We start from the raw sequence: 17,575 nt of genomic DNA, 5'->3' as shown, positions 1-17,575 counted from the left end.
AGGGAGCTACAGAATTCGTTATTTTTCCTAAACAGCCTATTTAATATTCTACTTCCAGAATCCCATGACAGTTCAAGCTAATATGACTAAAAAAAAGTTGCCGACTGCCGCTTTAATGGATTAATTAATAATTTTATTTGCTCCCATCTTATTAGTTACAGTAGTTATCTGGCTTAACTAACTCTAACAATAAGTCAATAAAGCTTCTCTGACTCTGGATATGTTGTTTTTATCTGATGTTTCCTCCCCAGACTCGTCAGACTCACACTGACTGCATGTGTTCAGTACGTCCTGAAGTGTAGATTTAGTTTTACTGTCTGTTTTGAACATGAGAAACTTTAACAAAGTAACCAAAATTCAGTTTGTGCTTTTTAACTTACTCTTCTGTGGAAACGTTTTAAGTCTTGAGTCTAAGAAAGAGAAAAACATGTTGTCATTCATGTAGTAATTTCTTGGTAGAAAGGTCCGTCAGTCCTACAGAAAGCATGTCAGTCTGCAGAGTGACAGACAAAGGCTGCAGCTACAGAGCCACAGCTGAGCTGGGCCAGACAACACTTTGGTGCTGGAGAAACAGCTGACTGTTAGTGTGAGAAGATGCTTTGCTCACATGGTGTTCTTTGCTGAGCTGATCTGATCACAGGATGAGCCAATAACAGCAGCAGATACATCTTTTAGTTTCTCCATCTACTGAGCTAAGACGGCACATGTAGACATCTTCCATCACACTTTAATGCCTTTAACAAATAAACAGAAACAAACAGGGAAACAGAATTCTTCCACTACTCAAATATGAATGTAGTTTGATTGATTAATAGATCAAGTTATTTCCTTCCATCTCATTCCCTCCTCAGACTGAGTGGCTGTAACCTCTCAGAGAGAAGCTGTGCAGCTCTGTCCTCAGCTCTCAGCTCCCAGTCCTCCAGCCTGACAGAACTGGGCCTGAGTAACAACAACCTGCAGGATTCAGGAGTGAAGCAGCTTTCTGATGGACTGAAGAGTCCAAACTGCAGACTGGAAACTCTCAGGTAAGGATTCATGAACTTTCCAGGTGAGAGCTGATATAATTCTGGGTTATTAGATGAAAAAGCAGCTTCCAGGTACTTTGATCAATGAAACAGGTTGATCTGTTCTGCCCTTTGATTATCTGGCTTAAATAACTCTGATAACACTGATAATGAAATATAACACACACAATTTAAAGAAAAATGCTAAAGTGCTCTTTTACTTTAACTCCTTTCCATTCCTGTAGATTTGTCCTAAAACACAGATCCATCACATACCCAAAGTAAACTACTTTACAGAAATATGAGCAGTTTTTTCCTTTAAAATAGTGCATAAAACCTTTAAATGTGGACACACTGCACTGGGGCAAAGGGATGATATTTGGTTGGTTATTTGGTTTGAGGTGAACCTCCTTTGTGAAGGCGGCTGTGAATTAGACAGATGTGTGGCGACAAAGCCACATCATCCTTTAGTGAATCAGAAGCTGAATTTATTTCCCAAACAGACAGAATCCTTCTAAGTGTTACTGGAAGTAAATAAGACATGTTTGAACTCATTGGAAAGTGTGATTTTTATAAATAGATGCCTTTAGGTGACTACAATCTGGATCTCCAAGTCCCAGCTCCTCACCAAGTCTGACTCTAACTTTTAATATGGCACAAAAAATAATATTTTACAGCTAGAAGCTCTTGAAAAACAGCTCCACACAGACAGCTGCATGTCTTCCTTCTGAACTGAAGTGTGGATTTATTTTAATGTCTGTTTTGTCATCTCTGAGGATGAGAAACTCTAAAAAACTGTTTAACTTCTTTTATTCTATAATTTTTTACTTTATTTCCACGGACAAATAAACTTAACCAAATGGGGAAGAATTCTATAAAGGTTATTTGATTGATTAATTAATTAATGTATTTTCTCCCTCCTCAGCCTGAGTGACTGTAACCTCTCAGAGAGAAGCTGTGCAGCTCTGTCCTCAGCTCTCAGCTCCCAGTCCTCCAGCCTGACAGAACTGGGCCTGAGTAACAACAACCTGCAGGATTCAGGAGTGAAGCAGCTTTCTGATGGACTGAAGAGTCCAAACTGCAGACTGGAAACTCTCAGGTAAGGATTCATGAACTTTCCAGGTGAGAGCTGATATAATTCTGGGTTATTAGATGAAAAAGCAGCTTCCAGGTACCTTGATCAATGAAACAGGTTGATCTGTTCTGCCCTTTGATTATCTGGCTTAAATAACTCTTATAACTCTGATAATGAAATATAACACACACAGTTTAAAGAAAAATACTTAAGTGCTCTTTTACTTTAACTCCTTTCCATTCCTGTAGATTTGTCCTAAAACACAGATCCATCACATACCCAAAGTAAACTACTTTACAGAAATATGAGCAGTGTTTTCCTTTAAAATAGTGCATAAAACCTTTAAATGTGGACACACTGCGCTGGGGCAAAGGGATGATATTTGGTTGGTTATTTGGTTTGAGGTGAACCTCCTTTGTGAAGGCGACTGTGAATTAGACAGATGTGTGGCCACAAAGCCACATCATCCTTTAGTGAATCAGAAGCTGAATTTATTTCCCAAACAGACAGAATCCTTCTAAGTGTTACTGGAAGTAAATAAGACATGTTTGAACTCATTGGAAAGTGTGATTTTTATAAATAGATGCCTTTGGGTGACTACAATCTGGATCTCCAAGTCCCAGCTCCTCACCAAGTCTGACTCTAACTTTTAATATGGCACAAAAAATAATATTTTACAGCTAGAAGCTCTTGAAAAACAGCTCCACACAGACAGCTGCATGTCTTCACTCTGAACTGAAGTGTGGATTTATTTTAATGTCTGTTTTGTCATGTCTGAGGATGAGAAACTCTAAAAAACTGTTTAACTTCTTTTATTCTATCATTTTTTAGTTTATTTCCACGGACAAATAAACAAAACCAAATGGGAAACAGAATTCTATAAAGGTTATTTGATTGATTAATTAATGTATTTTCTCCCTCCTCAGCCTGAGTGACTGTAACCTCTCAGAGAGAAGCTGTGCAGCTCTGTCCTCAGCTCTCAGCTCCCAGTCCTCCAGCCTGACAGAACTGGGCCTGAGTAACAACAACCTGCAGGATTCAGGAGTGAAGCAGCTTTCTGATGGACTGAAGAGTCCAAACTGCAGACTGGAAACTCTCAGGTAAGGACTGTATGAAAACAAGCTTTTCCAAACAACACTAAAGCTCCAGATAATGTTACCTGACTCCGCCCTCTGGTATTCGCATACCATCTGTGACGAGCCCACAACTGGCATGATTTCAAATGGGGCTATTTTTTCTAAAACTCGTGCATGTGATTGGATGAAGAATCTGTCCGTCATCTTGACTGACACGCCACTTCAGCCACTCCCAGTGACTCAACCCGTGACGTAGCTCAGAGCTTACCTGACTCCCGCCCTCTGGAGCATGAATGGGCGGCCATAACGCGGCCATTTCATCCAAAGTCCCACCCAGCGATTAATGACTGGCTCTGATTATTTTCTAATCGGACGAAACACATATGACTCCCAGGCTCCTCAGATGGTTGTGTGAGGAAAGGGAACGCCCCCGCGTGTAGTTGGTGAACGCAGCCAGATGACTTGAGTCAGGTTACAGATAATGTAGATGAGGATGAAATCACGTGTACGCTCAGCTGGGCTCAGATGGACCGAGGTGCTCTGTCGATGTTCCTTCTTGTTGTTTCTTTTAGTAAAAACAGTAAAGTGTAGGTGTATATTAATCCAGCTGAATTCCCAATAAAGCTGCTCTCATTCAAGGATTCACTGCATGAAAAGTGGGATTTTTGTCCCTGTAAACGCCCGAAAATCTCCCTAATTTTCGGCAGTTAACGACAATTTTCAGGCTGCGAATGTGGCGTTTGTCGGTGCCACAAATTGTCGGGAACGAACCATGCTCACGGCTCTAATTAGCATATGAATGCAGAAACCGCGCGCCTGGCGCTGAATGTCCTTACTCAGGATTGGATGAAACCACTACTTTTCAAACAAGTAAAATCACTCGTGATTGGTTGGCAGAGCTACCAGTAGGCAGGCTCAAATGTAAACCCCAATAATAAATTATATTTATTATAATATTTATATTTATTATTATATCTTTATTATTTAATATATATGCTATTATGCTGTATATCATTGTTCTCTTATGTAGGCTACTACACGACATGACTGAATTTATTGAGGCAAGGAACATTTACCAGAAACACGTTTATGCAAAGAAAGAGCTTTTTTTTTTTTTTTTTTTTTTTTTAAACACACACACAGGAGATCTTCCCACACAACATGTATGGGTAGCTGACAAAGAGTCAAAAATGAGTACCCAAAATCCTGGCTACAACTGTGTGAACTGCCACTCTGCAGCCTCGGAGCAGTAGGCGGCGTTCTGTGCGAGGGCTGGCCGTGTTGCAGACGCTTATGGTGGGTCGCTCTGTACTTCGGAGTCCCCTCCAATCGCGACTGCAACGTAGTACAGAGTTCGGAGAGGTCCTGGCTACGGAAGGAGGGAGAACGAACTATCCAGACAAACCCCGCCAACAGTGCAGTCTTCCTCGTCGGACATCAGGTCGACTGTGGCGGACTTCCAGAGTTCCTCCTCGGCCGCTACTAGCCCACTCTGTCTCGCTTCCAACAGCTGTAAAAAACAAATAAATAAAGGCAATCAGCACTGTGCTATGCACTGCGTATGGACACAACACATCTATCAATGCATCTGAAAAATAGTCAACACAAAAATCTTACCCCCTTTCTTCTCGACCTACTCCGAGCTAAAATCTTCGCAGCTTCCGCCTGCTCTGAAAGTCCTGGCTGGTTATATGGGAAACTCCGGCGTATGCTTTCAAAGTACGTCTTACAGGCCGCTGGAAAACAATTAAATGAGAGTGGAATGAATAAAAATCAAACGTAAGTCACAGTAACATCAAGCAAGGAAGGAGAACCAGTAAAAAAAAAAAAAAAAGTTACTTACACACAATTTCGTCATTATCAGCATTGTGTAAATCTGGACAAAAAAAGAAGTGACGGCCTCGTTGTGAGGAGAGTTTAGCCTGTGAAAACAAATTTAAGATCGGTATTTATTAACGTGTCCATTTCCTTATACAGAAGAATGAAAGCATATTATTTCAATCTTACCCTTGCTCCGGATCGTAACGCCTAGTATTGGTCTCCGAGTTGTGAAGCCGGCGTACGGTTTCCTGTAAATTACAAGACAAAAAATACACTTTAATAAAGAAACTTACACTGCTTCTGTTGTTCTTTTGCAAGGCTACTAGGCTACTTTTAGCTTGGGCTACCAACAAAGGCGTGGTTTTATAGTACTGTAACGACCCAGAATGAGGGTAAAAGCACACGGACTGGCTTGTTTCCTCCTCTCCCTTTCAGTCACTGGACCGCAGGTCATGCCACTCAGGTGTGGGCTGGTGATTGGGGAAGGGAGTGGGGGTGGGTCAGTCCGTGTGCAGGTTTGGTGTTCTCCTGGGGTTGGTTGCGGCGCAGGACAGAGAGAGTCGCGAGTGTTCGACAATTGCACTGCTTGTACTGACTGTAAACTTTAATAAAGAGCCGTTCGGCAACCGCCAGTCTAAGAGCCTCCGTGAGGTCATTACACTGGTGTCAGAAGTGATTTTCGGACGGTAGACGGCGTTCTGTCGGACTGGTTGTACACTGCTCTCGGATTAGCCTGTTAGCCGGAGCTAGTGGCGAAGCATGGATGTGAAGCGGAAAGTGCGGGTGAAAGACGAGGTGAGCGGAGAAGAGGAGAAAGACGGCGCCTACAGATGGTCGGCGGAGGCGGTCAGTGATTTCACGAGGGCTGCACAGGAGGCGAGAGACCGCGTAAGGGAGGCCACGGTGGAAATGGCTAACGCGGCCGGGCTGACCCCGACATCGGCGGTTCGCGCCACTTCTTCCCACGCCAGAGGCAGTCTGCAGGTAACTGATGTAAGCAGACGCGACTGCGCTCAGACTCCGTTGGTTGTTTCGTCGGTTAAGACACCCAGGTACGCTGGTAGGGCAGACTGGGAAGCTTTCCTGGCCCAGTTCGAGCTGTTGGCTCAGGCTGAAGGGTGGTCTGTAGAAAAGAAAGCCCTGAAGCTGGCTCTGAGCCTCACTGATGATGCGTTGTCCTGTCTTCTGCTGCTGAGCCCTAATGACAGACGTGATTATGGGGCTTTGGTGGGGGCTCTACAGAGACGTTTTGGACAGTGTTTACAACCAGAGCTCCTGCGTAATGAACTGAGTAACCGCGTCAGAAAACCTGGGGAGCCATTACGGGTTTTAGCCAACGACGTGGAGAGCCTGACACGGCGGGCGTATGCTCACATGCCCCCGAGTGTACAAAGCGAGCTTGCACGTGATCAGTTCATCAGAGCCCTCGCACCCACAGAGCTGCGTGTTCAGGTGCAACTGCTACACCCGCAGACCCTTCAGTCGGCCTTGGAGATGGCGGTGGAGAGAGAGAATGTGTGGGGTGTGGCTGGCGATGGTGGGACCTGTCAAGATAACAGCACACCTGCTGTGAGGGCTGCAGTAGGGAGCCACCTGTTGGAGGAGAAGCCGGCCTGGGTGAGTGAAGTGACTGAACTTTTGAGAGCTGTGTCATTACAGACGACACGCAGACTTCGCCCGGGACCCAGGGTCTGCTGGGGGTGTAGCCAGCCGGGACATTTGGTCAGAGAGTGCCCCAGCTCAGGCAGGTTGCCGGGAAACGGCTCGGGGCCCGCATAGCCGGGGATATGCGGACCCAGATTTCAGCCCCATCTGTACCAATGCAGCTACCCCTCTCGCTACCCCCTGGAGGTGCCCTTCATCACAGCCGGGGAAGCATGGCACCGCTTTCCCCAGAAGCAGATGACAACTCAGATGGGGGGATGGTCGTGGCGGTGGGACGTGCCGGTGCTGGAGACTCTTTTTATGTTCCTGTTACAGTTGAAGGGGTGCCCTGTGCAGCACTAGTGGATACGGGATCGACAGTGACTGTGGTGAGACCTGATGTGGTTCCAGAGGGGACCTGGCTCGAGCCCACTTTGGTACGTCTGCGCACAGTCACAGGTGAGCTGGCTCCTATGACTGGCAGGGCCGTGTTGTCTATGACTGTGGGGGGGAAATCGTTACGTCACACAGCATGGATAGCTGCAGTACAGGACCCATGTATTCTCGGTCTAGATTTTCTACGGGCTACAGGCTGTCAATTAGACTTGTTAAGGGGGACTGTGAGTTTTTACAAGGGGCCAGTTGTCCCTTTGTTCCCCAAGCTTAGTCAGGATGGGCACCCAGACAGGCTAGCAACTATGGCAGCAGAGACTGTTGTTGTCAACGCTCTCCCCGTGCTTTCCTCTATTGTGTCCCCTTTTCAGAGTGACAGTGGTCACGTTACCCCAGACAGGGATCTTTCCACACCGACCCCGCCCTTAGGGGCTCAGGTAGGAAAAGAGGGAATGGTGGCTGCAGTGAGAGAGATATGGAAGAAAAACTGTAGTTGCCTTGATCCACAGCAGCAGGAACAGTTATGGCAGCTGCTGCTGGAGTTTCAAGACTGTTTTGCCATGAGTGATGGGGAGGTGGGGAGGACTCATCTAGTGCAGCACGAGATCGACACGGGCGAGGCACAGCCTATCAAGTGCCGCCCACGTCGTCTTCCACTGGCACGTCAGCAGGCATGTGACGATGCTGTGGACGTGATGCTGCAGGCAGACCTCATTGAGCCTTCAGATAGTCCATGGGCAGCAGCCGTGGTCATGGTTCCTAAGAAGGTGACTGGCTGGCGGCTCTGCTCTGACTACAGGCCAGTGAATGGCGTAACAAAGAAGGACTCCTATCCCCTGCCTCGCATTGACGAGTCACTGGATCTGGTCTCAGGGTCCTCCTGGTTCTCATCCTTGGACCTCCGTAGCGGGTATTACCAGGTGCCCCTCGCCCCTGAGGCCAGACCTAAAACAGCGTTCTGCACTGGGCGGGGCTTATGGCAGTTCAAGGTCCTTTGCTTTGGACTGTGTAACGCTCCTGCCACCTTTGCCAGGCTGATGGACAGGGTGCTAGCTGGGGTGCCTCGTCAGCAGTGTGTGGTCTACCTGGATGACATCCTGGTGCATGGCAATTCCTTTGAGGCTGCCCTGGGGTCCTTGCGGCTGGTACTGTCGCGAATTAGAGCAGCTGGCCTGAAACTACATCCAGACAAGTGCCACTTCATGCAGCGGGAGGTGTACTTTCTTGGACACAAGGTGGGGGGGGAGGGTATCGGCACCGTGAAGGAGAAGGTGCAGGCTGTTACCGATTGGCCCACTCCCACTAATCAGAAACAGCTTAAGAGTTTTTTAGGCCTGGCGTCGTACTACCGGAGATTTGTTCGGGGTTTTGCCAGCACCGCTGCGCCCCTGTTCCAGCTAATACGAAAAGACAAAGACTTTTTGTGGACTGACTCATGTCAGGAGGCGTTCAGTAGTCTCCAGCGTGCTTTGTGTGAAGCCCCGGTGCTGGCTCCCGCTGATCCTGCTTTGCCTTTTATCCTAGACACAGATGCAAGCAGTGTGGGTGTTGGGGGAGTGTTGTCACAGGTGGGGCCAGAAGGTGAGCGTGTTGTCGCTTATTTCAGCCGGGCATTCAACAAGCATGAGAAGCGTTATTGTGTCACCCGCAGGGAGTTGTTGGCAGTGGTATTGTCAATCAGGCACTTCAAGTACTACCTGTGTGGTTTGGAGTTCACAGTGAGGACTGACCACTCCGCCCTGCAGTGGCTCATGACGTTTAAAGAGCCGGAAGGGCAGGTGGCCAGGTGGCTAGAGGAGCTCCAGGCCTTTAACTTCAAGGTGGAGCATAGGGCTGGGGTGCGTCACTCTAACGCGGATGCCCTCTCACGCCGGCCATGTGCAGCAGACAGGTGCCGGTTTTGTGAGAGGACAGAGGCGAGAGAGAGGGAGCTCCTGGAGGAGGAAACCGGGGCATCGGAGCAGTCTCGGGGAGAGCTGATGTGTCGGGCGCTACAGGCTGTAGACATGGCAGAGTGGAAGCAGCAACAGGAGCAGGATGTAGACCTGCAGCCTGTTCTGCAGTGGGTTGTGGCACGGCGGCGGCCGACGTGGGAAGAAGTGGCAGCATTCTCTGCCACAACCAAGGGACTGTGGTCCAAATTTGATGCGCTGCGGCTGGAGCAGGGCGTCCTGCAGAGGGCCTGGAAGGAGCCAGCAACGGGTGAGGATAGGTGGCAAGTGGTGGTCCCCAGAAGCCTGCGTGTAGACGTGCTTAGGGCCATGCACGGAGCGGCGGGGTCTGGGCATTTTGGGGTTGCAAAAACCCTCCGTCGCCTCCGACAGTGCTTCTACTAGGGGCGATGTAGGAGGGACGTAGAGGACTTCTGCCGTCAGTGTGACCCCTGCGTGGCCCGCAAAGGTCCCCCTGGCCGGTCACACGCTGCCCTCCAGCAGTTTTCAGTGGGTGGCCCGATGGAAAGAGTGGCAGTGGACATTGTGGGCCCTTTGCCGCGCTCTTCCAAGGGTAACCGCTATGTTCTCTCAGCCATCGACTACTTCACTCGGTGGCCAGAGGCATACCCGCTGGCTGACCAAGAGGCAGAAACAGTTGTGGATGCGCTGCTGGGAGGCATGTTCAGCCATTTTGGTGTGCCGGAGATCATACACTCCGACCAGGGCAGAAATTTTGAGTCCCGGGTGTTTGCTTCGATGTGTGAGCGGTTAGGTGCTCACAAGACTCGCACCACCCCCTTGTGACCACAGAGTGATGGGTTGGTAGAAAGATTCCACCGCACCTTGGGTCAGCAGCTGGCTATCCTCACATCGAAGCACCAGAAAGATTGGGATGATCATTTGCCCCTGGTGCTAATGGCGTGTCGGTCTGCAGTGCAAGAGACCACGTCTTGCACACCTGCTCTTCTTATGTTGGGGAGAGAGCTGCGCACCCCAGCCATGATGGCGTTTGGTCGGCCGCCAGATTCTGAAGACACACCCCCGGGTCTGGAGTATGCACGGAAACTCCAGGACCGCCTTGAGTCAGCGCATGCTTTTGCTCGGAAGCAACAGTTGAGTGCTGGTCTGAGGCAAAAGCGTAATTACGACGTAAGAACTCAGGGGAGGCATTTTCTGGCTGGGGAGCTGGTGTGGGTCTACAGCCCTCAGCGCAAGAAAGGTCGGTGCCCTAAACTTGACAGCCAGTGGGTGGGCCCTTGTAGAGTGCTAGAGAGGGTGGGAGAAGTCGTCTACCGGGTGCAGTTGCCGGCCAAGGGTAGAAAGGTGGTTCTCCACAGGGACAGACTGGCCCCCTACCGAGGGGTCGCTCTCGCACCTTCACAGACTACATCAGCAGCTCCGTCCCCGCAGGCTTCCCCACCTTCCCCTCCATCTTCCCTTTCCCCATCCCCATTACCAGCGGAAGCAACACCAGCCTGCTTGTCTCCAGCGCCCAACTGGGCTAGGCCGCAGAGACAGACGAGAGTTCCAATTCGGCTCAGGGACTTTGTGGGCCCCTTTGGCCGGGATTCTAGATAGGAGTGAGACCTCTTAGTCTTAGAGGGCAAGAATGGACCCTGGTCTCACTGGAAGGGCCGGTAGTCTACCCAGGCCTTCCTAGTTTAGAGACAAATTTGATTTTGTTATGGACTGGAAAATTTTTTTTTTTTTCCTGTTGCTTGTTAAAAAAAAAAAAAAAAAAAGCATTTATATGGAGAACTGTTTTGTTACTAACTGCATATTGTTGTTACTGTTGTATTTTTTTGTCGTCTCCTCCTGCATGTGGTCGTTGAACTAAATGGAGTTCCCATGTATGCACATTGTTGTTTATTCCTCGTGGGCGAGGAACTTTGTTTTGGGGGGGCAGTGTAATGACCCAGAATGAGGGTAAAAGCACACGGACTGGCTTGTTTCCTCCTCTCCCTGTCAGTCACTGGACCGCAGGTCATGCCACTCAGGTGTGGGCTGGTGATTGGGGAAGGGAGTGGGGGTGGGTCAGTCCGTGTGCAGGTTTGGTGTTCTCCTGGGGTTGGTTGCGGCGCAGGACAGAGAGAGTCGCGAGTGTTCGACAATTGCACTGCTTGTACTGACTGTAAACTTTAATAAAGAGCCGTTCTGCAACCGCCAGTCTAAGAGCCTCCGTGAGGTCATTACAGTACGTTTAGCTTAGCTAGCAGTCATCAAACATATTCTTACCGCAATCTTAGGATTGTGCACCCGTCTTCTTTTCTTGGAGTTAGCCTCTGGACAGCAACCTGGAGTTAACGGCACTGAACTGCTCGTTCATGCCACTAGCAACCCGACTCAACTGACGAGACAGTCCGCTGATGGCAACCAACAGTTTCTTGTGGTCGGTCTGCGGACTGGCTGGAAGTTGGTCGCGTTCAACCAGAGGAGTTGAGGCGGGAGAGCTAAATGCGAGACGCCGTCCAGCCATTGTAGCAAAAATCCTTACTAGCGTGTAGACAAGGCAGCAAAACCACAGGAACTGGAGATGAAGGTCTGAGAACTAGCTAGGTAGGATAATGTTTCTGTATATGCTAGTCGTGCAAGTAGCCGTGGCCATGACCTCTCACTTGATGAGGAGTAGAAGGCTCGTCGGGCTCCTCCAATCACATGTGAGGTTATTGTTGTACGGAAGGACTCGTGAGACAAGCTCGCCCTGGCTCGCGTCTATGATATAAAAAAGGTGTGCCTGTGAAACCCTTGTTTGTTGAAAGATGGAAGTCCCAAGAAGAAAAGACCTCGGCGCTTCTGTGAACATTGCAACTATGAACTCTCTCATTCATAGTATCATAACCACAGAAGGCGCTATTTCAAAAATGGAGTTTGGGAGAGAAAATCCAAAAGCATTCATTAATATTGTGGATGTTAATACATCCACTGTGCATTTAAGTAAGACCAAAGAAAAGGTCACTGTAGTCATGCCACTATGCACAGTGGTTGAGCTCTAGGATGACAGGGACAACAAGAAAGCAGACATTCCCAGCTGCACTCCCCCTCCAGGCAATTGCATTCCCACCCATAGCGTCTTATTCTTATGTGTAGCCTTAATTCTATTCTATTCTGTTGAGTGTTGTACTTTGAGAGCAAAGATTAACCAGAGTCAAATTCCTTGTTTGTTTACGCCAACCTGGCCAAAAAAGCTAATTCTGATTTTGTGTATCTTTTTTTTAAATAACATTTGCCATTGCTAATGACATACACAGTAGTTAATCTAGCATACTTTCATTAAATAAATCAATTCAAGCTAAATGTAATGTAAGAGTCTATAATTAGGCTATACTTAGCCTGATCTATTTGTACCAGAGATTTGACCTTTTAGAAAAATCTCACCTGGGATATAACTCCCCCTGCAACCCTGATTTGCATTTGTATAGCCTCCCCTAGAATTAGGAGCAGGGGGGTCATAGGGGGATGACTGCCAAGCCAGGCCCACGTCAATTTCCGGCAAATTCACGGCAGTTTTCTGCATTGCCTGCAAATTGCCGCAAACAGCCGTAAACCTGAAATTTCACGACAATCTACAGTGCCGCATACTGACGAAAATCCCACTTTTCATGCAGTGATTTTTCTGGGGTTTTTGTCACAGTTTGAAAGTGTGACTGAAAATCAGCCCATTAAGACTACATGTCTGCTGGTGGTCACTTAAAGCATGTAATAAAATCACCATTCAAGTAACTTAAAGACAACAGGTGTACAGTGAGTTCAGCTGTACTTACATGCAAGGGCGTAATAATGGTGTTGACATTGGTGGGGACATAATTTGCCACTCCACCACCACCTAAGGTTGAGGGACACCTCATTTGTGCGGGGGTCTGGGGGTCCTCCCCCAGAAATTTTTTTATTTCATAGATGCAATTTTCTGCATTTTAACCAATTCTGGGCTGAATAATGGCAAATCCCATATGATTCACAGCCCTCTGATTTGTTAAATGTAAACCATAGTGGCAAGATTGAGAATTGAAGTCACTCAAGTTTCTGGTGACTTCAACATCATCACAGGCCCAGGCAGACATTGCCACAGTAAGATGTTTTATTATTACACCCGTTTCTGAAATTTCAGGATCTGTAAGTTGATGAGTTTGGTGCGTTTTGTATAAAATATTAACTGATGAAGTTTTGAAAGTGCACACTGCAAATATAAGTGTGAAAAGTGTGAACAATAAAAGTGGAAATGTACAATTTTTTAAAAATGTAGTCGGATGACTACTTAGCATTAGCAACAAGCATTTATTAGCTCTGCACAGTTCCCACAAAAATAAAACACCAGCAGTCAAAAGATTAAGGTCCAGCAAACATTTATTAAAAATAAAGACATAAACTGTCACATGAAAAACACTTTTCCACGGCTCACTTTTTCCTGAAAAACTATTAAGTTTGTAGCTTTCAGCCTATTAACTAGCCAAATCTTGTATGAATGAGCCAAATGCATGGCGCCTCCGGTCAATGACGCAGACAAACTGCTGGCATATTTGTTTTATGTTAATGCTATTCAACCTGTCCTGGTGGATATGGCAGACAGCAGCATGGTTCAACCGTGCCTGCGTCATTGTTATCCCGAGGATATCCCCCAGGTTTTTCATTCACTGCTGCCATGTTTCCTCTCTGTTTGTCACAGATTGTTTATATTTTCTTCTCATTTTATCTGAAACTGTTACTGGAGCAAAATGATGAAAAGAATCTTTCTCTAAGAATGTTGTTACCATTGGATGACATTCAGCTTGAGTTTCAGAGCAGTTCTCTCAGAGTTTCTGTTGTTGTGTGTGTCTGCAGCCTGTCAGGCTGTCTGATCACAGAGGAAGGCTGTGCTTCTCTGGCTGAAGCTGTGACCTCCAACCCCTCCCATCTGAGAGAGCTGGACCTGAGCTACAACCATCCAGGAGCCTCAGGAGAGATGCTGCTGAGGGCTGCACTGAAGGATCCACACACACTCAGGTATGGAGAGGCCTGCTGCAGCCACACAATGTCTGAGGGAGGAAAAAAGAGTATGTTGGGTGGTCGATTCAGTTTGGACAGATCACTGCATATTAAAGGAACAGTCTGTCATTTTCAAGAGACATATTTTGGTCATCTGACCCTGATAGTAAAGATAAAGCCACCAGTGCCACGTTTGATGCTGAAAGAGACGGTGCTGCTCTGACCCCCCTCCTCCTTTCAGGGTGGAGCCTGCTGGAGAACGATGGCTGACACCAGGGCTGAGGAAGTGTGAGTGTGTTCTTCATCTGATTCATGGCATCCAGCCATCGTCGCACTGTCACATCACTCATTGATCAAAGTGAACAGATGATAGATCAATAACTGCAGCTGGACTGTGTTTGTTCTCTCCTTCAGATTCCTGTCAACTCACAATCGACACAAACACAGTGAGCAGAGACCTGAAACTGTCTGACAACAACAGGAAGGTGACACATGTGGAGGAGGTTCAGTCATATCCTGATCATCCAGACAGGTTTCATGTCAGTCCTCAGCTGCTGTGTAGAAATGTTCTGACTGGTCGCTGTTACTGGGAGGTCGAGTGGAGAGGAGAGGTTTATATATCAATGAGTTACAGAGGAATCAGGAGAGGAGGAGACAGTGTGTTTGGATGGAATGATCAGTCCTGGAGTCTGAGCTGCTCCGATGGAGGTTACTTTGTCTGGCACAATAAAAGAGGAACACCCATCTCCTCCTCCTCCTCCTCCTCCTCCTCCTCCTCCTCCTCCTCCTCCTCCTCCTCCTCCTCTTCCTCCTCTGTCTGTAACAGAGCAGCAGTGTATGTGGACCGTCCTGCTGGCACTCTGTCCTTCTACAGAGTCTCCTCTGACACACTGATCCACCTCCACACCTTCAGCACCACATTCACTGAAGAACCTCTGCATCCTGGATTTAGGTTCTGGTCACCTGGTTCCTGGTTGTCTCTGTGCTGAGTATACAGAGTGTCCTCCTGTCAGAGAATCCCTGCTGAACAGATAGTTCAGTCTGTTCATGTCTGTCTCTTCCACTCCTTGGAAACTTCTTCCTCTTCCAGTCCTTTAAAGATGGAAGCTGCCATTCTTCCAGGATGTTGTTTTTCTGTGTGTTTCCAGTCAAAGCTTCACACTGAGTATCAGCAGGTTGTGTTTCTCTGCAGCTGACTTCAACTGAGCCCATTCAGCTGAAGTCAGCTGCAGTTAGTTTGCTGCACATGTGACAAACTGTGACATCAGAGAGGAATCACTGAGCTGCCATCAGCCCAGATGGATTCCAACCTGCTGACAGATGTTCTCTGATTCTGCTCCAATGAGCAGAGGTCTGGTGAGCAGCCGGGGTTCATCCTGATGTTTCACACATTCACTTCCTGTTAGATGATGAAAGGACACCTGGACTGGAGCTGGTTCCTGATGGCAGAATGTTGCTGAATGTTGCTGTTGAACGCTCACAAAGAGGTCTGAAAGGATCCTTTACAAACAGCATGTGGACCTGAATAGTCCACAACATCTGCTTTGGACTGGAAATATTTACTGTTTACTGTGTGAAATATATAGTTTGCTATGATCACATGATTTAAAGTGAACTGATGTTGAAATCCCAGGGTTTTCATACATTCACATGTTTAATTTGTCCCTTTGTGTACATGTACAGACAGTAATAATACAGAAAGTAAATGTAATGCAGAACTAAATAAACACCAATCTTTATTGATTTATATAGAGAGTCATTTCTGAATAAAATGTGTGTTTAACTGTGTAGCTGGATACCCAAGCAGCTGTAATGTTGGAGTAAAAAAAGACATCCAACCAGGAACAGAATGTGAAATAAAGAGGCAGATGTGCAGGTTTCCAGCCCACAGAGGAGTCCCAGTCCAGCCGGCTGCTGCAAACAGTGAAATCCTCTTTGTAGCTGCCATCAGGAGTGAAAGTCCCGGCTTTGGGCTGGTTTGTTCAGTGAGGTTTTAAAGCCTCCGGGTCGGCATTCAGGCATCCCCGTGTTGGTGCTTATAGAAGTGACTGTAATGGGACGAGCTGCTGACACCACGATGAGTGAGAGAAAAGGTTTGGAGTTGGAATTTAATCAGAGGAGTCGGTTTCTGAATGGAAGTGTTTAAGAAAGCCATCATCCGAAGAAACATTTTAGGGTAAAAACTCAGAGAAGAATCAAATGTGCTCACAGTTTGCAGCAGAATAAGCAGTAAAAAAAATAATTGGGCCAATATGAAACGTTTCAATAACAACAATTAATTAAAGAAAAGTCACATTTCTGGTTTTACACAACTCAGAATATTTCAACACAGTTATGTACGTGTTCGGCACCTCGTGTGTCTTTGTCTGCTATTTGTTTCTGTTCATTCAGTCACATTTCAGTTCATCAAATATTAACACGATTTAGCTCAAATTTAAATTTCTGCCTCTGAACAGTATTAGTATTAGTAGTACAAGTATTTTATATTTATATTCCCACTTTCCTTCATATATTTCCACATTTATTTCCTTCATCTTTGACAGATCTGTCCTGTTTGTGGCAGTTCAGTAAAAATATGGAGTTTCTGCAGTCCGGGGGCTGAACTGACATCATGCAGTTTATCTTTACACCACAAGAGGGCGACACATCACCTTAAGTGAAGAGTCCCCTTCCTTCACAGTTCCAGCAGATATTAGTTACATTAGAGCCGAACTGAACATGGATCAATAACATTTATTAAGTCCTGATCACTGGAGGCGGCCTTGTTACCACATGGGTAGTGAGACAATCAATCTGGCAAAGACTGGTTGCCCCTGCAGCTCCTATAAAGCTGCCCCGAAGAGGGCAGATGAGAAGCAGGTGTGACAGCAGGAGCGATCCAGGGCTTCCAGGAAATCTGCTCAGACCCATTATTCAGCCTTTGAAATAATAAAGCTGAAATTTCCCTCAATTTCAGAAAAAACGGGACTACAATGCTGAAAACATTCAAACTGATAAAGTACAACAATCTTTACGAGAAGTTTCATCCTTAAAGGTTTTTACCAGTTACTGTGCAGGTTTGAAACTGCTCCTACTTTCCATCTTCACTGAGTAATGATGAGAAATGTGAGCTGTGGTAAAACTCCAGCATTAACTAAATATGACAGTGTTGTTAAAGTATTAATATGACTGCTCTCTTCCATCATAAAACCTCATTTTATAAAGATTTCCCACATTTCAATGTTCATCCTGACTGAGGGTGTAGTTACAGCTTTTGGCCACCAGAGGGAAGCACAGAGACAGATGCAAAGAGGTTGTTAAGTTAGCAGAGACGCAGTTAGATATCACTTCCGGTGAGGACATAAAATAAAAGCTTCCAAAATAATTGTAAGAGCTTTTTTTATGTTAGTGTTGATCCTATATTCATGTACATAATAACGTACTTTTCTTAAGAAATTTACTGTTTTTGTATGTAAAATATTCCCAGTTCACATATGTGATGTTGCTTGCTTTGTTTTTATCATTTAGAAGACATGAATCTTGACTCTAGTTTTCCTTTTCCTGCCTCAGCTCATGTCCCACCAGGGCTCTGAAGTGTTGAATGCAGGCAAGAGTGACATCCCAGGCCGCAGGAATGGGGTTCTTTCATTAATAATATTATTATTAGTGTTGTTGTTATTAATAACTGCT

The 17,575-nt window shown here is 46.6% G+C and overlaps 1 protein-coding gene across 1 annotated transcript; it reads left to right on the top strand.

Annotated features, from left to right (window-relative positions):
• The first annotated feature begins 328 nt into the window (after positions 1-328).
• On the top strand, positions 329-15,653 carry LOC142391187 (uncharacterized). The gene is made up of 8 exons (XM_075476964.1): positions 329-360; positions 852-1,025; positions 1,930-2,103; positions 3,006-3,179; positions 6,636-7,079; positions 13,763-13,924; positions 14,148-14,194; positions 14,321-15,653. The coding sequence occupies exons 1-5, from the start codon at positions 329-331 to the stop codon at positions 6,880-6,882; spliced, it is 801 nt and encodes a 266-aa protein (XP_075333079.1). The 3' UTR covers positions 6,883-7,079; positions 13,763-13,924; positions 14,148-14,194; positions 14,321-15,653.
• The last annotated feature ends 1,922 nt before the right edge of the window (positions 15,654-17,575 follow it).

Source organism: Odontesthes bonariensis, chromosome 11, assembly GCF_027942865.1.
Source record: "Odontesthes bonariensis isolate fOdoBon6 chromosome 11, fOdoBon6.hap1, whole genome shotgun sequence".
NCBI classification, from domain to species: domain Eukaryota; kingdom Metazoa; phylum Chordata; class Actinopteri; order Atheriniformes; family Atherinopsidae; genus Odontesthes; species Odontesthes bonariensis.
Note: the sequence above shows the minus strand (reverse complement) of the source record. Positions and strands in the feature narration are given on the sequence as shown.

Excerpts from the sequence above, each read along its gene's own strand:
- LOC142391187 (XM_075476964.1), top strand. The coding sequence starts at position 329 with ATGAGAAACTTTAACAAAGTAACCAAAATTCA. Across the intron at positions 361-851 it reads AACAAAGTAACCAAAATTCA|ACTGAGTGGCTGTAACCTCT; the intron begins GTTTGTGCTTTT and ends TTCCCTCCTCAG. Across the intron at positions 3,180-6,635 it reads TGCAGACTGGAAACTCTCAG|ACGACACGCAGACTTCGCCC; the intron begins GTAAGGACTGTA and ends GTGTCATTACAG.